This window comes from Carcharhinus amblyrhynchos, unplaced genomic scaffold (assembly GCF_965287045.1).
Source record: "Carcharhinus amblyrhynchos unplaced genomic scaffold, sCarAmb.v2.hapA scaffold_39, whole genome shotgun sequence".
NCBI lineage: Eukaryota > Metazoa > Chordata > Chondrichthyes > Carcharhiniformes > Carcharhinidae > Carcharhinus > Carcharhinus amblyrhynchos.
The window spans coordinates 7,768,758-7,793,737 of NW_027649780.1; the positions used below are offsets into that span (position 1 = coordinate 7,768,758).

At 45.3% G+C, this 24,980-nt stretch overlaps 3 protein-coding genes across 3 annotated transcripts in view; 1 reads left to right on the top strand and 2 right to left on the bottom strand.

Annotated features, from left to right (window-relative positions):
* The window catches only part of LOC145363731 (uncharacterized), a 469,439-nt gene that overhangs the window by 439,936 nt on the left and 4,523 nt on the right, over positions 1-24,980 (top strand). The gene's annotated exons all lie outside the window — the stretch shown is intronic.
* LOC145363594 (uncharacterized) lies at positions 3,112-5,569 on the bottom strand. Its single transcript, XM_080218778.1, has 2 exons — positions 5,489-5,569; positions 3,112-3,969 (listed from the first exon to the last, which is right to left on the bottom strand). The coding sequence occupies exon 2, from the start codon at positions 3,616-3,618 to the stop codon at positions 3,112-3,114; it is 507 nt and encodes a 168-aa protein (XP_080074904.1). The 5' UTR covers positions 3,619-3,969; positions 5,489-5,569.
* LOC145335554 (uncharacterized) lies at positions 12,043-23,761 on the bottom strand. Its single transcript, XM_080181356.1, has 3 exons — positions 22,585-23,761; positions 18,310-18,884; positions 12,043-13,229 (listed from the first exon to the last, which is right to left on the bottom strand). The coding sequence occupies exons 1-3, from the start codon at positions 23,215-23,217 to the stop codon at positions 12,464-12,466; spliced, it is 1,974 nt and encodes a 657-aa protein (XP_080037482.1). The 5' UTR covers positions 23,218-23,761; the 3' UTR covers positions 12,043-12,463.

Consider the following 24,980-nt stretch of genomic DNA (forward strand, 5'->3'; position numbering starts at 1 on the left):
ACACGGGGAGTGAATGTGAGAAGATGAAGTTTCCAGTTGAAGAGGTTCCCAGTGTCTCTGAGCAGCTGAACTGGGGAAGCATTTGGGCAGAGACGGTGCTGCTGCAATTTCCCTTCCTGGCCGCCGGGGGGCGCTGTAACACTCCCGGGCGCTTCTCCGCCCAGTGCCACCTCTTGCCCATTCCGGCCCGGCCGCTGCTCGTTGGCGGAATATCCGGGTCCTGTAGAGAGGCGGAGCCAGACGCCATATTGCCGTGACGTCACTGCCAGCCCCTCCCCCCCCGTCGAGGAAAAAGCGACGGTTCAGAAATGTAGAAAGTGAGAGAAAACACCCACCCGGAAATCCCGCCAGGAGCGGAATTAAAATTAAATGAAATACATATTTTTATAAAGAGGCAGGTGGCGGAACCGCGCATGTGTTGTAGTATTTTCCCAGAGCGCACCGCGCGGCTGTGATTGAAAAACAGGCGCAATAAAAAAAAGAAACGATGTTCCCGAATGGAGAAGGAACCGAAATCTCATGGGTGAGGATGTGAATAATAATCATCAAGATTCAACATATTAAAAGATTAAAATGGAACTGCCTGGGCGCATGTGCGGGAGGGGATTTCAACCAGAGTGCAGCGCGCGGGACGCCGTCTTCCGTGGCAACGCCCCTGGCAACGCAAGGCGGCCGTCGCTGTCTCCCCTGGCAACGAAAGATGGCCGCGGGCGGTGAGTGATTGTGACGCAGGCGCAGTGAGGTCTGCCTGCAGCCCATTGTCCAGATTGCCCCCAGTGGATGTGGTGGGGAAGGTGCAACAGATGGAGCAACAATCCCAGTTTCAATGGGGGGAGAGAAGCTGCAATGCTGCTCCCTGTTGTTCACTCCTCTCCCCAGTCTCAGCATTGCAGAGTGTTTAAACAAGAGGATGCATTGTCACAACAGTACCTTGACCTGCAGCTTAAGTTTACTTATTAGTGCCATTAATAAGTCGGCTTACATTAACACTGCAATGAAGTTACTGTGAGAATTCCCCTAGTCTCTACATTCCTGTTGGGGTAACACTGAGAGAGAATTTAAGCATGGCCCAATGCACCCTAACCCAGCACATCTTTCAGACTAGGGAAGGAAACCAGAGAAAACCCACACAGACACGGGGAAAACGTGCAAATGACCCACAGGTCCCTTGCACAGTGAGGCTGCAGTGTTAACCACTGTACCACCATGCTGACATCGTGGAAAATGTATTTGAGGGGAACACAGGGTAAGTAGGGGTGTCGCTAACTCAATTTGATGGGGGGGGGGACATCGGGGAAATCAGCTTTGTCTCAAAAAAACTTCCATTTTTCCACTTGCTTCTTATTAAAACCCAGCTCGCTCCTCCATCCCGCCCATCAATAGGGCCAACAGAAAGCAGAGCAGGTAGGATACTTTGGAACTGTATGAAACTCTGGAAAGGCAAAAGCTGGAAGTACTGTGTGCAGATCTTGTAGACCTATTTAAAGGAACGTGTGATTTAACTGGCGAGGCTGAAGACAAAATTCACTGGAATGGCGCCCGAGATGAACAGTTTTAGATATGAAGAGAGGGTGGATAAGATCGTGTTGTTTCGAGCAGAGGAGGCAGAAAGGGAACCTAATTGGATTGGATAAGGTCAAGAAGTTTATGGACAGGATAGGGACAAAATTGATGTTCCCCATTGTTGAAGGATCAATAGAAAAAAGACATAATTTGCAGGTAAGATGCAGGAGGCTTAGAGGGTATTTATGGAAACATTTTTTTTCACAGGGAGAGTTGAAAGCCCGGAATGCACTGCCTGGTAGAATTGGAGAGGCACGAATACATGCAAGCTTTGAAAAGCACATTGATGAGATAACTAGTGAATTCCTTCCCACACTCAGGCCATGTGAACGGCCGCTCCCCTGTGTGAACGGCCTCTTCCCTGTGTGAACACACTGGTATGTCAACAAGATGGATGAGGTAGTAAATCCCTTCGCACACTTATGGCACGAAGAAGGCTTCTCCCCAGTGTGAGCCAACTTGTGTTTCAGCAGGGGTTGGGGTTGGGGGGCGGTGGGGGGTGGGGGGGGGGGGTGGAATGACGAACAAATGAATCCCTTCCCACAGTTCCCACATTTCCATGGTTTCCCCCTAGTTTGACTGCGTTTGTGTCTTGACAGGCCAGGTGACTGGCTGAATCCTTGTCCACACACAGAACACGTGTATGATTTCTCTCCACTGTTAACTGTGCTTTCCCCTTCCATGTTCAAATTACAATAATATTCAGATTACAATAATTTAGGCAATAGTGTCAGATGCTGCTGCGATGTTTTGTTTGAGTTTTTTGCCTCCCACCACTCAGCTTCTGAAGTCCTGTGAAAAAAATGTCCAAAGTTAAAGATTGATCAAAGACAAATATTTTTCTTGGTTTGGGTTTACTATTGTGTAAATCCTCCCCCTCTAAGCCCATTTGAAAGGAGTTTCCAAATCCATCACAGTGAGTCCAGGATAGAAACTCACAACATTCCCTCACAGACACAGTGACGATCATTAACTGAAAAACATAAGAGCCAGGAGCAGGAGTCAGTAATTCAGCCCCTCAAACCTGCTCCGCCATTCAATCTGATCATGGCTGATCTCGCCTCTGTCTCAATTCCACTTGGGAATGTCCACCTGATGTTCCAGACGGATTGGAAGAAACAGATTTTATAATAATTAATTGGAAATGAGGGAATGAAGCATAATATCTGTTACCAGGGAGATCAGTGTAAACTGTACAAACAGAAAAGGTCAGATAACTAGATGGAGAATAAATGCTGTGTTTGATTTTATCCAACAGGAACAAAGTGTGGACAGTCACTGTGTTCCCAGACTATGTCCAGGCTGAAGTTCTGTTCCTGCTGTATGATCCTCCCCCAGATTGTCCTTTTTGAGCCCCAGACAGGTGATATTAAACACTCAGGTGGGAAAGATAAAAATCTAAGACAATAAATTCAAAACAAGCTGATTTATTGGACATATAACCAGAATATAAAACTTCAATTATTTTCAACAGAAGGGAATGCCAACTGTCAGAATGAACATGGTTCAGTTCTGGATGTGATTAACAGCAGAATCTAATCCCTGCAGTCATTTGTGAACCTGCTGGTGTCTCACCAGGTGGGATGACTGAGTGAATCCCTTCCCACACTTGAAGCAGTTAAACAACTTCTCCCCAGTGTGAACTTGCTGGTGTCTCAGAAGGTGGGATGAATGGATGAGTGCTTTCCCACACTCAGAGCAGGTGAACGGCTTTTCCCCAGTGTGAACTCGCTGGTGTGCCAGCAGGTGGGCTGACTGACTAAATCTCTTCCCACAGTCAGAGCAGGTGAATGGCCTCTCTCCAGTGTGAACTCGCCGGTGTATCCTAAGATCGGATGATTGAATAAATGCCTTTTCACACGTGGAGCAGGTGAATGGTCTTTCCTCACTGTGAGTGGTTTGGTGTCTCAGAAGGTCGGATGACCGAGTGAATCCCTTCCCGCACATGGAGCAGAGGAAAGGTCTCTCCCCAGTGTGAGTGTGTCGATGATATTCCAACCGAGATTGGTATTTGAATCCCTTCCCACAGTCCCCACATATCCATGCTTTCTCCATGGTGCCAGTGTCATTGTCTCTCTCCAGGTTGGATGATCAGTTGAAGCCTCGGCCACACATAGAACACATGTACAGTTTCTCCTCGCTGTGAATGGTGTGATTTTTTTCAGGCTGTGTAACTGGTTAAAGCTCTTTCCACAGTCAGTTCACTGGAACACTCTCACTCGGGGGTGTGTGTGTGCGTGCGTGTGTGTCTCGGTGCTTTTCCAGTCACACCGATGTTAGAACAGAAAGGCATTTTTCCTTCCACATTAAACAGCCAATGATATTCAGGTCCTGATGAATTGTGTCACTCTGAAGATCTTAAAAATTTTCTTTTTTCCTATCTGTAAATCCTCCTCTTCAAACATCCTGTGGAAACAGTTTACATAGAATTATACAAAATATACAGAACAGAAACTGGCCATTTAGCCCAGTCAGTCTCTGCTGGTGTTGATTCTCCACAAGCATCTCCTTCCATTCCATCTCCCTCAGCTCAGTCTTTCATTTTCTTGTTCTATTCTTTTCCCTCTCATCCATTCATCTTGTTTTATTTTGAAAGACTTTTTGCCACAAATATTTCCTGTAGTAGTGAGCTCCACAGCATAGCTGCTCTGATAAACACAATTTCTCCTTATTTCCCCTATTGGATTTGTCTGTGACTATCTTACATTTCTGGCCCCTGATTTTGGATTATTCTACTTATTTATTATTTGTGTCACAAGTAGGCTTACATCAACACTGCAATGAAGTTACTGTGAAAATCACCTAGTCGCCACACTCCAATGCCTGTTCGGATACACTGAGGGAGAATTTAGCATGGCTAACACACCTAACCAGCACATCTTTCAGACTGTGGGAGGAAACCCACGGAGAGCGTGCAGACTCCAAACAGGCAGTAACCCAAGCCGGGAATTGAACCCAGGTCTCTGGCGCTGTCAGCCAGCAGTGCTAACCACTGTGCTGCCCATTCTCTCACACAAGGAAACATTCTATCCACATCTACAAGTTCCCACATGACAGACTGGACAGAAACATCAAATCTCAAGAGATCCAAGAGCAAGTTACATTTTGGAGACAAAATTGCCTCAATTGCAGGAAATACTAAATGATAGCTAATGGGTATTTTTTGTGATGGAAGATGGTGACACTGTGGTAATATCACAGGACTAGTAATCCAAAGGCCCAGGCTAATGCTCTGGGGACCCTAAAACCATCCAAAACCTCCATGGGCTGCAGTGGTTAGGGAAGGCAGATTGTCATCACCTTCTCAAAAGTATTCAGCAGTGTTAATAAATGCCAGTGACACCTGCATACTGTAATAAGTGAAAATGAAAAGAGCTGCAGCCCGTTTCCAGTAATTCAGTTGTATTAGTGTGTGCTAACATGACTAAAATGTTTGATCTGAGTCATACACAGTCCTGACAGTTACTCACTGATAGGGAGTGACCAACTGAATCCTATGATTGCAGGAGTTGGTTTCTGCAGTTCTTGCTGCTGCTTTGTGAACTCTTGATTCTCCACCAATTCGCACTTTCCTTTTTTCTATGGAGGATCTATGCACTTGAATTTACATATTATTTGGTTGCTAACTTCATTTATTCGCCTTGCCACCCTAATCCCCACATAGCAGAAAAACAAATTTGGACGGTAAATGGTGGGGACTTTACCCAGAGTTCTTCGCGGCGGTGGCTGTCCCCAGCCAGATCAGTGCGCAAGCGCAATAGTGACTTGTATTGGAGCATGCGCAGCAATGGCCACGGAGTGTTGTCTGTCAGTCGTATCTCCAAACGGGTAAGGATATGGTGACCCAGAGGGAACATTAGTGCTAACCTTGGAACGGGCAATGTTTCGAAACACGTGGTGAAAGCCTCAAACCCCAAATACTGACCTGTAGGTCCCGTGTCTGCAATTCCATGTCTGTTTCCCGGGACAAAGCCACAGTTAACGGCCGCCATCTTGTTCCAACGGGGAATGGCGCGCATGCGTGTTCACTTTGATGACTCGATAGAGGGCGGAGCTTGAGTGTCTGTTTCCCTTGAGGTCCTAGTGCCCGCAGCCCCGACAAACTCATTTTGATTTGATGTGTCTTAAGTTTCCTTTGTACTTTTGTTTTTGTTCGGGCTGTTCCCCTTCCCTTTGGGGAGCTGCCCCTTTTACTTTGTCCTAATTTAATTTGAGTTTGTCTATTTGGTTTGACTTAAAAGACACCTAGTGCCCGCAGAGTCACTGTTACCAATATAAAGTGTAAACGTTTATTTATTAATGTCACAAGTAGGCTTACATCAACACTGCAATGAGTTACTGTGAAAATCCCCTAGTCGCCACAATCCGGCGCTTGTTCGGGTACACTGAGCGAGAATTTAGCATGGCCAATGCAGCCAAATCAGCATGTCTTTCAGACTGTGGGAGGAAACCCATGCAGACACGAGGAGAATGTCTGTATGGAGTTTGCACAATGACCTAAGCTGGGAAAGCAAAAAGGGTCCCTGACGCTGTGAGGCAACAATGCTGACCATTGTGCTCCCAGAGGAGTTTGTGGATCATTAATAGTTAAGCTTTTTTTATTACTGTCACAAGTAGGATAATTTAACACTGCAATGAAGTTACTGTAAAAATCCACTAGTTACCACACTCCAGCACCTGTTCAGGCACACTGATAGCAATCTGGATGGCTCTTTTGGCAAGTGATGTGCCACAGGAATCACTGCTGGGAATTGAACTGTTTACAATTTATAGGAGTGACTTTGATGAAGGGATTGCAGCGATGATTGCCAAATTTGATGATCACACAAGATAAACCGTAGAAGCATTGAATCTGTACAGTGGAGAAAGAGGCCATTTAGCCCATAAGGTCTGCTCTGACTTTCCAAAGAAGCATCTTACCCAGGCCCAACACCAATCCTATCCCAATAATGCCACGCATTTTATCATGGTTAGTCTATCTAACCTACACATCTTTGGACACTAAGCATTGCCAATCTACTATAAGCAGGGAAATAAGTTGTAAAGATGACATAAGAGACTACTATATATAGATAGGATAAGTGAGTGGGCAAAAAACTGGTAAATGCTGTAGAATTGGGCAATTGTGAAATGTCCGCTTTGGCAGGAAGAATAGAAGGTAGATTTGTCTAAATGGTGAGAGATTGCAGAGCTCTGAGGTGCAGAGAGACCTTTGTGTCCTAGTGCATGAATCACAGAAGGCTCTTATACAGGCAGGGCAAGTAACTAGGAAAGCTAATACCATGTTACCATTTGTTGTGAGGGAGTTGATTGCAAGTGTAGCAAGGTTATGCTTCAGTTGTGTAAGACATTGGTAAGACCACATTTGGAGTATCGTGTACAGTATTGGTTTCGTTTTTAAATGAAGGATGTCAGTATGTTGGAAGCAGTTCAGAGAAGGTTTAACAGACTAATAGCAGCAATGGGTGTATTGTCTTGTAAGGAAAGGTTGAACACACTTGGCTTGTATCCACTGGAGTTTAGAATACCAAGAGGAGATTTGACTAAACCATATTAAGATCCTGAGATGTCTTGACAAGGTGGTTGTGAAGATGCTGTTTCCTCCTCTGAGAAAACTTAGAACTAGGGGTCACTGTTTAAAAATAAGGGGTCACCCGTGTAAAACAAAGGTCAGGAGAAATTCTTTCACTCAGAGGATTGTGAGTCCTTGAAACTCTCTTTCTGAAAAAGTAGTGGAAGCAGAAGCTTTGAATATTTTTAAGGCAGAGGTGGATAGATTCTTGATAAGTGAGGGGGTGATAGATTATCAGAGGTAAGTGTGATGTAGATTTGAGGTTACCATCAAATCAGCCACAGTCTTAATAAATGTTGGAGGTTCTGAATGGCCTACTTCAGCTCCTTGTTCATATGTTCATAAAAAACAGTCTGTTTAGTTCAGTACATTCCCTTTCTTTGGTGAGGACTTTGTTGCCAATTTTAGCTTATTTTAGTTTGATTGGATCACATATTTGGAAGAACAGAGGGTGGGAATGTTGTACAGAAACTAGGTACTTTTGTTCTGAATTTCTGTCCTGGTCTGAGTGATACTGACACTGTCAATTCTTTTTACAGGGGATTAGTAGGAGATGATCTGAAGATAGGAAAACATTACTTTGCGATCAGTCAAAATCAATGAATTCATCAAGAGCTAAATATCATCAACCTTTCACTGTGGAAGGAGAAATATGTCTCTCTGTTCTGTCTGTGGGGAAAGAGTTCAAGCATCGGTGTGACTGGAAAAGAACCAAGACGTACACACACCCAAGTGAGTGTGTTCCAGTGAACTGACTGTGGAAAGAGCTTTAACCAGTTACACAGTCTGAAAAACAAATCACACCATTCCCAGTGGTGAGAAACCATACACGTATTCCATGTTTGGACGAGGCTTCAACTGATCATCCATTCTGGAGAGACATAAGGATACCAACACCATGGATAAACCATGGAAATGTGGGGACTGTGGGAAGGGATTCAGTTACCCATCCCAGCTGGAAACCCATCGACGCACTCATACTGGAGAGAGACCGTTTGCCTGCTTCACATGTGGGAAGGCATTCACAAAGTCATCCAGCCTAGGGTCACATCAGAGAGTTCACAGTGATGAGAGACCTTATAAATGCTTTTACTGTGGGGATTGCTTTAAAACCTCTCCAGATCTAATGAAACACCAGCTTGTTCACACTGACAAGAGACCATTCAGCTGTCCTCACTGTGAAAAGAGATTCAGACAATCTTCTCATCTTATCCAACACCAGCGAGTTCACACTGGGGAAAGAATGTTCCGGTGCTCTGTGTGTGGGAAGCAGTTCACTCAATCATCCAATCTCCAGACACACCAGCACACTCACAGCGGGGAGAGGCCATTCACCTGCTCTGAGTGTGGGAAGGGATTCAATCGGTCATCCAATCTGCTGAGACACCAGCGAGTTCATGTGTAACTGCAGGGGTTGAATGTTGTTGTTAATCACATCCATTTTTAATTTCTCCTGTAACTGGACAGGAGCTTGATGTTCTTCACAGGGCAGGTGCTGTGCCTGAACTGCAGCACGTGGCAGTTTGTGGAGAACATCACAAACCTGAACAATCATATCTGTGGCGAGTGTCTGCAGTTGCTGGAATCTGTGTTCAGGGTTATTGAGCTGGAGTCTGAGCTGCTGTCATTGTGGGGCATCAAGAGGGGAAAAGTCACCTGGACACATTCCTCCCTAAGGTCCAGTAACTATTTACAGTTAATCTATGATCAAGATATATCAGAATATGAAAAATAAATCAGTTTTATTGTCTGTGTCTCACCGGAGCCGATTACAATGACACAGAGTGAAGGAGATTTGGTGACTATTAATTACAGCTTTTCAAGCTCAGTTTATTCATATTCCTTACAGCTGTACCATCAGGTCCAGGATAAAGCTCCCAACTTCTTGATCTACATCCCTAATTACGGGAGTGTTTTCAGAGCAGAGGGTGTAGGGACTCAATTTTCTGTATCACTCGACAGTTTACATAAGAACATAAGAAATAGGAGCAGGAGTAGGCCATCTAGCCCTTCGAGCCTGCCCCGCCATTCAATAAGATCATGGCTGATCTGTCGCTGCTCAGTTCCACCTTCCCGCCCTCTCCCCATAACCCTTAATCCCCTCTCTTATCAAAAACCCATCAACCCGCGTCTTAAAAATATTTAGCGAGGTAGCCTCCACCACTTCAACGGGCAGAGAATTCCAGAGATTCACCACCCTTTGAGTGAAGAAGTTCCTCCTCAACTCCGTTCTAAACCGCCCCCCTTTTATCTTGAGGCAGTTTGAAAAGTGAGGAACCATCAGTGAGCTGTTGTCTGACAGTGTGGTGAATTACTGCGGGCTGAGACACAGTGACAGGAACCAGATGGAATCGTGTACACAAATGAAATAATGTGAATGGAGTGGTGTGCTGTGCAGGGAGATATGCTGAGTTGAGTATTTTATTGAAAATACCATCCAGACAATGTGTTCACAAGACAGCTCCCATTGACTCCAGTTAGAGAAGTCAGATTCCATTCACTTCCCATGTATTTTCCTGCTCTATTTGATATGTCAGTAGCAGGATGACAAGACAAAATCTTCCCTTTGTGTGTCCTCAGTGGAAGGTTCAGCCTGATTCATGAGAGTGAGCAAAATAAACTGAATTTATATTCAATACCTGTATTCTTTCCTTATGGCGACTTATTTCAAATTAGTTAAAGATCAAGCTGTCTCTCGTCAATGAGATCACTGCCATTGTGCGGAGGGTGTGGAAAGTCTGCAGAGGGATCTGGATAGGCTGAGCGAGTGGGCGAGGACCTGGCAGATGGAGTATAATGTTAGCAAGTGTAAGGTTATCCACTTCGGCAGAAATAGTAGTAGGAGGGATAACTATTTAAAGGGAGAAAAGCTGCAGCATGCTACGGTGCAGAGGGACCTGGGGGTCCTTGTGCATGAGTCGCAAAAACCCAGTCTGCAGGTGCAGCAGGTGATCAAGAAGGCGAATGGGATGCTGGCCTTTATAGCGAGGGGGATAGAATATAAAAGCAGGGAGGTCTTGCTGCAACTGTACAGGGCATTGGTGAGGCCGCAGCTGGAGTACTGTGTGCAGTTTTGGTCGCCGCACTTATGCAAGGATATTTTGGCCTTAGAGGGAGTGCAGAGGAGGTTCACTAGGCTGATACCAGAGATGAGGGGGTTAGACTATGAAGAGACACTAAATAGACTGGGTCTGTACTCGTTGGAGTTTAGAAGGATGAGGGGGGATCTTATAGAGACGTATAAGATAATGAAAGGGATGGATGGGGTAGAGGTAGAGAGATTCTTCCCGCTCAGAAAGGACAGCAGGACTAGAGGGCACAGCCTCAAGATAAGGCGGGGGGGGGTGCAGTTTAGAATGGAGTTGAGGAGGAACTTCTTCACTCAAAGGGTGGTGAATCTCTGGAATTCTCTGCCTGTTGAAGTGGTGGAGGCTACCTCGCTAAACATATTTAAGACAAGGGTAGATAGGTTTTTGACAGACAAGGGATTTAAGGGTTATGGGGAGAAAGCGGGAAAGTGGAACTGAGCCACTTCAGATCAGCCATGATCTTATTGAATGGCGGGACAGGCTCGAAGGGCTAGATGGCCTACTCCTGCTTCTATTTCTTATGTTCTTATTTCATTGGCATCACTAGGTTATATCACTGAAATTGTAATTCTAATCAACCTTGGCACAGTGGTTAGCCTCACAGCACCAGAGACCCGGGTTTGATTCCCAGCTTGGGTCTCTGTCTGTGTAGAGTCTGCACGTTCTTTCCATGGCTGCATGGGTTTCATCCAAGTGCTCCGGTTTCTTCCCACAGTCCGATAGATATGCTGGTTAAGTGCATTGGCCATGCTAAATTCTCCCTCAGTGCACCCGAACAGGTGCCAGACTGTGAGAATGGGGGGATTTTCACAGTAACTTCATTGCAGTGTTAATGAAAGTTGACTTATGACTAATATAAACTAATATTCACTAATATATGCAAATTGTCCAACCTTCAGTTCTCATACCTGGAGGAAGCCACGATGTTATATTGTTCTATCCATTGTAACTTGGCTGGAAGAGTCAGCCCTTCGAGGCAGAATGTAAAATCCTGCAGAAATGTGAAATAAAAACCAAGATTGATGGATAACATCAGCAGGTCTGGCAGTATCTGTGGAGAAACCCATTAACATTGGATTGGTTTTGATTGCAGAATGAGAAGGATAATCTGTCCTTTAGGTTTTATTAACGTTTTATACGGTGTAAGATGTTTTCGTGAGGAATTAAGGAAGCAATATTATAAATCTCTGATATTGAGTGGTGTCCATCTTTGTGCGGGACAGAGGCGCTCCATTTAGCCGGAGAGTGGATCGAGTTGAAGCCGATGTGTCCCTAATGGCAATCTTTCTACAAACTCCAACACTAACTCACATGGCAGCTGTGTGTATCACCTTCAAGATGCAATGCAAGCACTCAGCAAGGCTTCTTTGACAGCATCTTGCAAACCCACAACCTCTAGCACCTTGGACAAGGGCAGGAAATGCATAGGAACATCATCGCCTGCAAGTTCCCCTCCAAGTCACTCACCATCTATACTCAGAGATTGATGACAATGTGAAATTCAGTGCCGCAGGAACTAGCTGGACAACTCATTCTTGTAGTTTAAAAAGAAAACGTGATGAGTACATGAGGGAAGGGAGATTAGAAAGATGAGCTGAAAGGCTGAAATGAGGGAGATGGAATGGGAGTTGTCTTGTGTGAAATATAAACATCAGCACAGACAAGTTAAACCGTGGATATTCTCTATAATTCAATGTAATCTCTGATCAGCATGTTCCACCATTTGCACTGCACATGTTCAGAGTATAACCTGGTGCTGAGAAATCACACTGAGCTCCTGTACTCATTAATGTCCACAGAGATTCTGTCATGTGTAAAATTATGAACTGTAACATTGTCATTGAAATCGATGAGCAGAAATTTTCATCAACCAGATCCACTCTCGAAAAATATAATTCCAAAAAATGAAGCAGCTTAACTAATAACAGCTGAACAGTATTTAAAAGTGAAAGGAAACAACTTTAATTTCTACCTTAGCACAATTTTAGTTCCAATATGCAACATTCCTCAGATGTAACTCCCACTTCGATTACAGTTAAAAACCATAAATATACTTGCTATAATGAGTATAGACTGTCCTGAAGCTTTCAGAGAGAAGATAAGTCTTAGAGCAGCTTGTAGAAACCCTCCATCTTCAAGCAGTCCCCAGTGTACTTCCAGCTCTGATGGTAACTGAAACTCTCCTCACAGTCTGCACATTCTCATGGTTTCTCCCTAATTTGAAATTCAATCACAATAGTTAGTTGTGAATTCGCTGGTGTGTCAGAAGATTCGATGAGGTAACGTATCCCTTCCCACACTGCAAGCAGGTGAATGGCCTCTCTCCAGTGTGAACCCGCTGATGTATTGCTAGTTTAGACGACTGATTGAATCCCTTCTTGCACACAGAACAGATGAATGGCCTGTCCTCTGTGTGAATTCGCTGGTGTATTGCTAGGTTGGATGAGTGATTGAATCTTTTCCCACACACAGAGCAGATGAATGGTTTCTCCCCAGTGTGAACTCGCTGGTGTGTCAGCAGAGTTGATGACCGAGTGAATCCTTTCCCACACACAGAGCAGGTGAATGGCTTCTCTCCAGTGTGAATTTGCTGGTGTGTGAACAAGGTGGCTGACTGAGCGAATCCCTTTCCACACTGGGAACAGGTGAATGGCCTCTCCCCAGTGTGAACTCGCTGGTGTTTCAACAAAGTAGATGAGTCAGCAAATCCCTTCCCACACTGGGAGCAAGTGAATGGCCTCTCCTGAGTGTGAGCTCGCTGGTGTATCAGCAGAGTGGATGTGTGAGAAAATCCCTTCCCACATTCAGAGCAGGTGAACGGTTTCTCCCCAGTGTGAATGCGCTGGTGTATTGCTAGATTGGATGACTGATTGAATCCCTTCCCACATTGGGAGCAGGTGAACGGTCTCTCCTCAGCATGAGTCCTCTGATGTATATTTAAGCTGGATAACTGAGTGAATCCCTTCCCACACTGGGAGCAGGTGAATGGCCTCTCACCAGTGTGACTGCGTCGATGAGTTTCCAGCAGAGAAGGGTAATTGAATTCCTTCCCACAATCCTCACACTTCCATGCCATCTCCCTATTGTGACTGCAATTATGTTCCTAAAGGCCAGATGATTGGTTGAAGTCTTGTCCACAAACAGAACACGTGTACAGTTTCTCTCCACTGTGAATGGTGCTTTTTCCTTCCAGTTTCAAAATACAATGATATTCAGGTTACAATAAATGGCCGACTCATCAGATTCTGATATCATGTTTTGTTTCAGTTTCTCAACTGCAAATCTTCTTCTTGTAAACTCCTGTGAAACTGATTTAAAACAGAAAAAAATTGAGTGAGAAAGAACCCACAAAAACACAAAGGTGGGTTGTGAAATTGAACTGAATAAATCTGATCATTTGTGGAGGCCTCGTGAGGAAAGGGTAACGAAGAAAGCTGCTGGATTGTCATACAAACCCAACTGGTACGCTGATGTCCTTCAGGGAATGAAACCTGTCACACAGTCTGGGTCTGCACAAGACTTTGGGAGGAGACAGAGAGACGTAGGAGTAGCCAGGGGTGAAGGCAAGGGATTTTATACATCTACAACTTGACAAGAACTTTGACAGAATCTCACAAACCCTCAACTCCATTAGAAGGACCAAGATAGCAAGTGAATATAAACAGCATCACCTCTGAGTTCCTCCAACCACACACCGTTCTGACTTATCTGACATCCAGTACTAAAAGAACAGAAATTTCTTTCATATAAATACTGGAAAGACAACCCATTGTCTTCAGTCCACCCTCCAAACTCCACTCCATCACCAGCAATTCAATCCCTCTTCCTGGGAACGTATCTGACCTGAACCAGGCTGTTCACAACTCTGGTGAAATATTTCACCCCAAGATGAGCTTCCAGCCATACATCATCATCATCAAGACCGCCTATTTCCACCTCAGTAAGCTCGCCCGATTCCACCCCAGTCTCAGTTCATCTGGAATTCTCATCCATTCCACTGTGATGTGAAACTCAGGGGAATGGGAATATTGCGGGGGAATGGGATTGTCTGAATTGCTCCAAAGAGGGTTGGCATGGATTTGAGTTGCCAGATGGATTCCTCCTATGTTGTAATGTCTCCATCAGTGGAAATAGGTAACGTTGACACAGTGCCTTTTCAAGACAAGAAATAGGGAATCATAAATAACATAGCGCGTACATATAAACTACATTAACCAGCACTACATTAAACATACAACACTACATTAAACATATCTCTGTCCCAGGCGAATTTACAGTTCATTTAAACAGCCTTCTCCTGGGAAAACTCCCCCTTTAATTGTGAACGTTAGTTAGGTTATCTTGTTACCCAGATAAATAAAGGGGACAACCTGAGGGAGCTAAAAGATGTCAATATCTTTGAGAGAGAGAAAGATACCTGGGCCAAGTCCTGTTCCTAATTCCGATGTTCGTCTATAATCATTCCAGAGCCTGCAGCCTCCCTGAATTAACTTCCTTTTCCTCCAGTTGCTGCAAATCCCCAATTTCCCCCAGAATGAGAAAAGAAATGGAAAGGGGGAGACATTGATTTCCTCCCAGATTTTGCACAGAGGAGGAAGTTTCAATCTGAAAATCATCGACAAACTTCCGCATTGAGACATCACAATGGAGGCCTGCCTATATCAGCCAATAGAAATCAAACTGCTCCGCGATGACGTCCTCGGGGTTCCATTGTGCAGGCCTTGCGCGCTGACCCTGGAGCCCCGCCCCCACCCATTGTTCCCCTCCCCCTCCCATTGTTCCCCTCCCTCTGCCCCTCCTCGAGCCAAGGTTTCCAGACAAGCGGCTGGCGGCTCCGGCCAGAGCGAGAAGCCGCTCGGTGATCTCCCCCTCCCCCCTCCGGCTGCTCCAAAAAGACATCGAGAGCGACCGCTGGCGGCAGCCGCACTGCGCCTGCTCCGGACAGCTCGGCTCAGCAGCGCTCTCTGCGCCTGCGTGCTGGGCTGCCAGCTGAGAGAGTGGGGGAGGGGACTTTGCAAAGTGTCTTCCCATCATTTTCTCCCAAGTCCCGCAGTTTGATTTGAAACAGCACAGCTTCTGTTTTTAGCTTCACACACAGACTCAAACATCCTCCTCCGGCCAACATCTGGGAATAAAACATTTATTTCTCCTCCGGAAAATATAGAGAGTTGTGGAATTTTGTAACTGGAATTAGATCCAGAGGAGGAGTAATCCAGGGTAATGATTTTGGGGATAAAGCAAAATCCTGCAAATGCTGGAATTTTGAATGAAACAGACCTGATGAGCTTATCCAGTATTTTCTGTTTTTATTATAATGATTTTGGGACCTGGGATTGAACCCCACCACGTTTCAATAAAAATATTGTCATTGAAAACAGGCTTTAATGGAACAATTAATTCCAAACACAATCTCTTGCAGTTAGTGTGGCACAGCACGGTGAATCAGGTTTTGAAACAGTCAGATTGTATATGTTTTCTGGTTTGGACAACCACATTTAAATCTGGGACTCAGATGAGGATATGAATTGGTGTTTGGTGGTAAGACCTAAATCTGTGTATTATGCCAGGAAGCCTTAAATCCAGAGAGAATATTTCAGAACCAGTGTTCAAAATAAATGGCTGCGGATGGTGAATTCACCCTCAACACAAAGAAAATTACAACACAGGAACAGGCCCTTCAAGACTGCACCAACCATGCTGCCCAACTAAACTAAAACCCCCTCTGGGGACTATATCCCTCCATTCCCATCCTATTATGTATTTGTCAAGTCACTCCTTAAAAGTCACTATTGTATCTGCTTCCACTAACTCTCCTGGCAGCGAGTTCCAGGCACCCACCACCCTCTGTGTAAAAAAAACTTCCCTCATACATCTTTAAATCTTGCCCCTCACACCATAAACCTATGCCCCCTAGTAACTGACTCTTTCATCCGGGAAAAACCTTCTGACTATCCACTCTGTCCATGCTTCTCATAATTTTATAGACTTCTCTCAGATCATCCCTCAACCTCAGTGGTTCCAGTGAGAATAAACCAAGTTTCTCCAGCCTCTCCTCAATCATAGAATCATAGAACCCTACAGTGCAGAAAGAGGCGCTTCGGCTCATTGAGTCTGCACCAAACACAATCTCACCCAGGCCCTACCCCCAAATCCCTACATATTATACCCACTAATCCCTCTAACCGCCGCTACCCAGGACACGAAGGGGCAATTTCTTAGCATGGCCAATCAACCTAATCCGCACATCTTTGGACTGTGGGAGGAAACTGGAGTACCCAGAGGAAACCCACACAGACACGAGGAGAATGTCTGTGTGGAGTTTGCACAGTTACCCGAGCCAGGAATCGAACCCAGGACCCTGGAGCTGTGAAGCAGCAGAGCTAACCACTGTGCTACCATGCCGCCCCTCATAGCTAATGCCCTCCATGCCAGGCAACACCCTGGGTAAATCTTTTCTGTACCTTCTCCAAAGCCTCCACATGCTTCTGGTAATGTGGCGACCAGAGTTGAACACTATATTCCAAATGCAGCCTAAGGTTCTATAAAACTGCAACATGATTTGCCAAAAGGCCCGTGAAAATTCTGTCATGGGAGGAACTACTGGAAGAAAAATCACCCTGTACATGGGAGAGACAGAAACTATGAGAATCATCTCCCCCAATCACAGATACTGTCTTTCCTGATGTTGCTAAATCTGCAGAGGCAGATGTCAAATTGGAGGAACAGCTTTCCAACTATCTTGAGAAAGGAAGTTCAGTGACTCAGCAGCCCATCTGTGATGTGTGGAGGAGTTGTGTCTTCCTGCTACAGAACTAGTTTCATAGCAGTGTGAGCCTCAAAAGGAGCGATCCAACCATTGGCAGAGCTTTCCCCATTCTGCTGAACAAGTCTTGATTATTTTTATATATCTCAGGAGGTGGGATATACAGCTCAGGAAGTTGAATAACCAGATATTGAGAACATACCAATCACTTGGGTCATCACATTAGAAATCGAGGTACATTCATCCAGGTTCATATTCTAAACTGCTATTATTTACAGTTTAGTGCTAACAGGCAACACACACAAGCCCTGGTCAGAGTTGATCTCAGCTGCTGTAGTGAGGTTATTGGTGGGTTATTAATGCAAATCCATATACAATGAAGATCAGAATTGGGAGAGTTTTTTCCTGCTCCACTGTCTGAACCAATAAACATCTGCCCTGATTCAGTTGCCTTGTGTCAAACAGTTAGAATTGTCATTTGGAAAGAGTGTACGGGAGTATTTTTAAAATAAATTCACAAAAAATATTATTTACAGATTCCAATTTAAAAGATTTAATATATACACAGTCTTCGTATTTGTGCTATCCTAACCAAAGACGTAAACTAACACAAAAGGTAATGTTACTATGTGACTACATCACTAATAAAGGGGTTACTGAGAATGGAAAACGATCCCCTGGAAACCAAAAAATAGCCCTTAAAAATCAAAGAGTAGCTTTCCAGAAAATCTCAATACAAGCATTGAAAATAAATACTTTGTGCCCTGCAGATGGATCTTTCAGAGAATGAATTGTAGATTTTGCCCCAGAGATCAAATTAGAATCGAAGCAAAATTTGCCACAGGTAGTAGTAGAGGCAGGTACAATTTTATCTTTTAAAAAGCATTTAGACAGTTACATGGGTATGATGGGTATAGAGGAATATGGGTCAAATGTAGGCAATTGGAATTAGCTTAGGGGGTTAAAAAAAAGAGGCATGGACAAGTTGGACTGAAGGGCCTGTTTCCATGCTGTAAACCTCTATGACTCTGAAAGTTCTTAATGTTATTCTAAACAGGCTCCTGTTGAGAGTTCTTCAGTTAAGAGGAAAGATCACAGGTGTTACTTTTAAAAAGTGACATTGCAGCCCCGAAAATCAGTGACACTTCCAGAATATTAAATTCCAGCTAGTTACAAGGTTTGCTAACGTCAGCAGACATAAAATATCGGCAGACTATCAATACTGAACAGCAGCAAAAACAGCAGAATCCAACCCCTGCAGTCATTTGTGAACTTGCTGATGTTTCAGGAGCCATTGTGACTGAGTGAATCCCTTCCCACACACAGAGCAGTTAAATAGCCTCTTACTGTGAGTGCGTTGGTGAGCCAGCAGGTTGAAAGACTTTGCAAATCCCTTCCCACACATGGAGCAAGTGAATGGCCTCTCCCCTGTGTGAACTCGCTGGTGAGCAGAGAGGTTGGATGACCGATTGAATCCCTTCCCACACACGGAGCATGTGAATGGTCTCTCTGCAGTGTGAGTGCGTCGGTGTGCAGTGAGGTTGGACGACTGCCTGAAATTCTTTCCACAGTCAGTGCAGCTGAATGGCTTCTCTTCAGTGTGAATTTTCTGGTGTCTCAGCAGGGTGGGTAAAGCTGTGAATCCCTTCCCACATACAAAGCAAGTAAATGGTCTCTCCCCAGTGTGAATTCTCTGGTGTGCAATGAGGGAGGATGCCTGTCTGAAACTCTTTCCACAGTCAGTGCAGCTGAATGGTTTGTCCTCAATGTGAACTCGCTGGTGTGACAGTAAGTGGGATGACCCAGTGAATCCCTTCCCACAGTCGGAGCAGGTGAACGGCCTCTCCCCAGAATGAACTCGCTGGTGTGACAGCAGGTGGAATGATTGAGTGAATCCCTTCCCACACACGGAGCAGATGAATGGTCTCTCCCCGGTGTGAGTGCGTTGGTGAACAGTGAGTGCTGAAGAATGCCTGAACCTCGTCCCACAGGAGGTGCAGGTGAATGGCTTTTCCTCAGTGTGAATTCTCTGGTGAGACCAAAGGCCAGATGATTGAATGAATCCCTCCCCACAGACAGAGCAGGTGAACGGTCTCTCCCCAGTGTGACTGCGCCGATGATTTTCCAACAGGGAAGGGTAACTGAATCTTTTCCCACAGTCCCCACATTTCCACGGATTCTTCATGGTGTGGTGTCCTTATGACTCTCGAGGTTAAACGATCAGTTGAAGCCTCATTCACACACAGAACACGTATACAGTTTTTCCTTGCTGTGAATGGTGTGATGTTTTTTAAGGCTGTGTAACTGGATAAAGCTCTTTCCACAGTCAATTCACTGAAACACTCTCACTCGGGTGTGTGTGTATCTTGGTGCTTTTCTAGTCACACTAATGTTTGAAATCTTCTCCTCCAGGCTGAAGACAAACATTTCTCCTTTCACGTTCAAAGTCTTAGGATATTCAAGTCCTAATGAATCGAGACTCTGTCTGATTTTGATGTGATGTTTCCTCACCTCACCTGTAAAAGGAATTTACAAAATTAATCACTGTCAGTCCAGGACAGAAATTTTGAATAGGCAATTCTAATTCCCTGGAACATTTCTTCCTCACTTATTCCCAAATCAATAAATCCCCATCCCAAACACTCTCCCTCCTCCCTGGGCTGAAATCCAAACCCATCTCATCATCTCCAGGATTTCTTTCCTCCACTCCCAGTTTTCTCCCTCCCTCTCCTCTGTCTGGGATCAGTTCTCCACCTTCTGTCTGCAGACTGACAATAAAACCAATGGGTCTTATTGGGGGTGTTGGGGCCTCCAGCGGGTATTTGTGAATCCTCCCCGCTCACCTCCCAGGGTTTCCTTCCTTCCCAGAGATCAGAGTCCTCATTGATTTGAGGCCAAAGTGTAACCTCTTATTTATTGTCCCCTTCCCCCATCCTCTGATGTGAACCATCCTCCAGTGACTGAGCCAGGATGGGGCCGTTAACCTGGGCCTGTTCCCGGGAGGGAGAAGCCGCGCAGCTGCAAACCAGGGAGCTGACAATGATTCTGAAGGGTTTGCGGATCCACAAAGTGTTTCCAGACCCTCCCAGCCACCGCCTAACGCTGACTCCGCTTCTCCGGGACAAACAAGCGCCAAGGACAGCAATGACACTGCGCATGATCCACATCACAATGCCCAGGGACTGATTGACGGCAGCTCGGGGCCAATAGGAAGAGGGGGCGGGGCTGGAGGACCGAACGAGATTGACTGATCCTCCAACCAATCGGAGTGAAAGAGAGGCGCAAATGAGGCGTCCCCATCCAACGCACGGGAAGAGGTTCGCATGCGCAGTAAGCAACGGCGTTTGCAGCACGCGCAGTGTGGGTGACAGCAATCGGAGAGAACTTCCTCTGTATCATCAGCAGCCGGTGAGGATGGGGAAACATAGCGACAGCAATGAAACTGGCGGATGGACGTAGAAGGTTTCTAAATATCTGGTAACGGCCTCAAATCTCGAAAATGAGCTCGTAGTTCTGTGTTTGCAGCTTCCGGTCTTTTTCCTGAGACGAGGGACAGGTTAAAGACCACCATCTTGATTCAGCGGAGAGGAGAGCGCATGCGCAGTGTCTTGGTGACACAACGGCGAGTGGGCGGAGCTTCACGTTTCTGCGCCCTTCCAGGCCCTAGTGCCCGGGCCTAAATAAGAACATAAGAAATAGGAGCAGGAGTAGGCCATCTAGCCCTTCGAGCCTGCCCCGCCATTCAATAAGATCATGGCTGATCTGTTGTAGCTCAGTTCCACTTTCCCGCCCTCTCCCCATAACCCTTAATCCCCTCTCTTATCAAGAACCCATCAACCCGCTTCTTAAAAATATTTAGCGAGGCAGCCTCCACCACTTCAACGGGCAGAGAATTCCAGAGATTCACCACCCTTTGAGTGAAGAAGTTCCTCCTCAACTCCGTTCTAAACCGCCTCCCCTTTATCTTGAGGCTGTGCCCCCTAGTCCTACTGTCTTTTTTGAGCGGGAAGAGTCTCTCCACCTCTATCCTATCCATCCCATTCATCATCTTATACGTCTCAATGAGATCTCCCCTCATTCTTCTAAACTCTAACGAGTACAAAATCTGAGCATGTATCTTACAGTCTAAAACTTGGCCATGTTCGTGAAGAATGATTGAAGACAAATCGCTCGACACCCAGATCTGTTCCAATCATCAAATAGTCTGACCATGCAAACTGTACCCTGAACTTAGAAAATCTCGCATTCTTATTCATTTATTGCAGCCCATCCTGGCTGGTTATAAACCAATCACAATATGAATCAATTAGAGACATATCCAATCAAGCTAACAATCAGGCATCATGTGGCTGTGTGATCAGCTCATGGACAGCTTTGGACCATCTCATCATGTGGACCAGACACCTTATAACAAGACTTTGTGCCATCACAATGAACCACTAGACTCAGGACTTTCTGATCTCCACCACATCCCAGCCTATTCTGTTAGCAGTTGATTACTCAGAGCAGCTGCCTACATGCTGATAAGAGGGGCCCTGCTAAGCAGCTTTAATAGCCCATGATTGCAGAAATTGAGCAGTCACAGGAATGTGGTCAAGATAGTGTCCCATAATGCTTCACATTCAATCTGCGGTCCTTCAATGATAACAGAATATGTGGCTGTATGTAGCTGCTTCAGCCATGCTCAACCCCAACACTGTCTTCTTAAAGTGCTACAATGCCCAGAGTACACTCACAGTGCTGTTAGGGAAGGATTTCCAGCCACACATTCCAGACTTCCACAAGACTGTAGGTAGTTCCAGATTGATATATTCCACTCAACCACACCCAAGGTGAGTTATTTCAATTCCTTTATTGTCCAGGACAATATGTTCACAATATCTTTAAAACAAATTCAACATTCCCATCTGATTTCAGGTATTAACATATTCTGTTAGTTTGTTCTTTATTGTCAATGTCAGGCTGGGGTTGTTCCCCTTGGAGCAAAGGAGGTTGAGGGGAGATTTAATTGAGGTGGACAAGATTCTGACAGGTTTAAATAAGGTGGACAAAGAAAATCTGTTCCTATTAGCTGATTGGATAACGATGAGAGGGACACGGATTGAAGGTTTCGGGTCAGAAGTGCGGTGGCGGTGGCGGGTGGCGGGTGGCGGGTGGCGGGGGGCGGGGGGCAGGGTGGTGGTGGTGGGCATGCGAGGGAGAATATTTTGATGCAGCGAACGGTAATGACCCGGAACTCACTGCCTATGAGGGTGGAGGAAATGGAGACACTGAACAATTATAAAGGGAATTGGATGGACATTTGGGGGGTTTCAAACAGAAATGCTGACTAAATCTCTCTGACCTTCCTAACACCAGACACTCTTGTGATCCTTGTGAAATTTGAAACCAGGTATTCGCAACAAAGCTCAGAGCATCAGCCCATTGGAGGCAAAGTTGTGGATCAGCCTGTCCAGCAGAAAGGAACCCTCCCCATTGAGCAGCTGTGAGAATGAACAAAATCCAAATGTAATTTTGAGCTGAAACAGTAACAGCAGAATCCAACCCTCATGTAATCACTCATGAACTTGTTGGTGTTTCAGCAGCAAGAATGAAACTCTGAATCCCTTCCCACACTGAGGGCAGGTAAACGGCCTCTCCCCAGTGTGAACTCGCTGGTGTCTCCACCAACTGGATGACCGAGCAAATCCCTTCCCACACTGAGTGCAGGTGAATGGTCTCTCCCCAGTGTGAATTCGCTGGTGTGTCTGCAGGTCGGATAACTGACTGAATCCCTTCCCACACTGAGAGCAGGTGAATGGCCTCTCCCCAGTGTGAACTCGCTGGTGCCTCTGCAGGTTGGATGACTCAGTAAATCCCTCTCCACACACAGAGCAGATGAATGGCTTCTCCCCAGTGTGACCTCGCTGGTGTCTCCGAAGGTTGGATGACTGAGTGAATCCCTCCCCACACACACAGCAGGTGAATGGTCTCTCCCCAGTGTGAATGCGCTGGTGTGTCTGCAGAGTAGATAACCGAGTGAATCCCTTCCCACACTGAGAGCAGGTGAATGGTCTCTCCCCAGTGTGAATTTGCCGGTGTCTCTGCAGGCTGGATGACAGAGTGAATCCCTTCCCACACTGAGAGCAAATGAATGGCTTCTCCCCAGTGTGGCTGCGTCGATGAGCATCCAGCAGAGATGGGGATCTGTACCTCTTCCCACAGTCTGCACATTTCCATGGATTCTCCATGGTGCAGGTATCCTTGCCTCTGCCTTGTTTGGACAATCAGTTAAAGCCTCGTCCACACACACACAACATGAGTACAGTCTCTTCCGCTGTGAATGGTGTAATATTTATTCGGGCTGTGTAACTTGTTAAAGCTGTTTGGTCAGTGCACTGGAACACTCTCACTCGAGTGTGGCACTGTGTTGGTGCTTTTCCAGTCACACTGACATTTGAAATCTATTCAAATCGACAGATCAGACAATAATTTTTCCTTCTAGATTCAAAGACCAATGATATTCAGATCCCAAGGAATATGACTCTGTTGGATCCGGATGTGACAGTTGAGATTTTTGCCTGTGATTCCTCTTTCAATATCCTGCAAAACAAGTCTGCAAAAGTCATCTGTGTCAGTACAGGATAGAAATTCAGAACAGATAATTCTAGTTTCTATGGAACATTCTTTCCATTCTCAACACTCCCAACACTCTCCCTCCATTCTCAGTCTGCTGTATCTAATATTCACCCTCCCAATTCTACTGAAGGTGCTCATTGAGACTTATTGTCAGATCCATGCTCACTGCTTCCTGTCCTGGACACAGAGACCGTAACAAATAGGAGCTGCAGTCGGCCATTTAGCCCATTGAGCCTTTTAAATCATTCAATGAAATCATTGGCTCATCTACCTCAGCATCGTCCTCCCCACACTAAACCCATATCCCTTGATATCTTCAATATCTAGAAATGAGTCAATCTCTCCCCTGAAAATACTTGATGACTGAGATTCCACTGTCCTCAGCAGTTGAGAATTCCAAAGCTTCACCACATCCTTGAGTGATGAAATTCCCCCCATGTGTTAGCTTTTGCTCCATCTTCTGTCTGTTCCCAATAACCATTGACACCCTTGTCAATCAAAAATCAGTCCAACTCATCCTGGACTATATTCAAAGATCCTCAGCCTCCACGGGTCCCTGTGGAAGACAAATCCAAAAGACTTACAGCCCTCTGAGTGAAGAGATGTCTGGAAATATATAACATAGCTACAGTTCCATATTACAAGTCTATGGATTTTATTTAAAAATTAAACTGGATGGACACTTGAAGGAAATAAACTTTCAGGAGAACAGGGATATAGAGGGGGAATGGGACGAGGATGTTATGCAGAGAGTCAGCATGGACTCGAGTTACCAATTTGGTTCCTTCTGTGCTGTAATGACTCGATAACTGGAAATGTATAAGATAGCTACAGCATTATAATACAATGCAAGAAATAATAAATGCACTTCATAACAGAAACATAAATAATATATCTAATCTGTACCATATAACAACACTGGACATATCTCAGTCCAATATTAATTTACTGTCCCCTTAAATGTCAGCCAACTCCTGGGGAAAATGCCCTTTAACTGTGAACATTCGGAAAAAGGCAATCCTTCTAGCCAGACAAATAAATTTGTCAAGCTAAGGGAGCAAAGGATGTTTCCCAGGCTGATTCAGGAAATGGCGGAATCGATGTATGAGGAGAGATTGACTAAGTTAGGATTATTTTTGCTGGAGTTCAGATGAATGAGGCGGGGTCTCAAAGAGACTTATAAAATTCTAACAGGTTTAGACAGAATAGATACAGGGAGGGTGGTGCTGGGGGTGGGGTTGGGGTTGGGGGGGAGCAAGGAAAAAAGGGTCTCAGTCTGAGGAATCAGGGTAGACCATTTAAGACAGAGGTGAGGAGACATTTCTTCACCCAAAGAGTGGTGAGCCTATGGAATTCATGGTCACAGGAAGTAGTT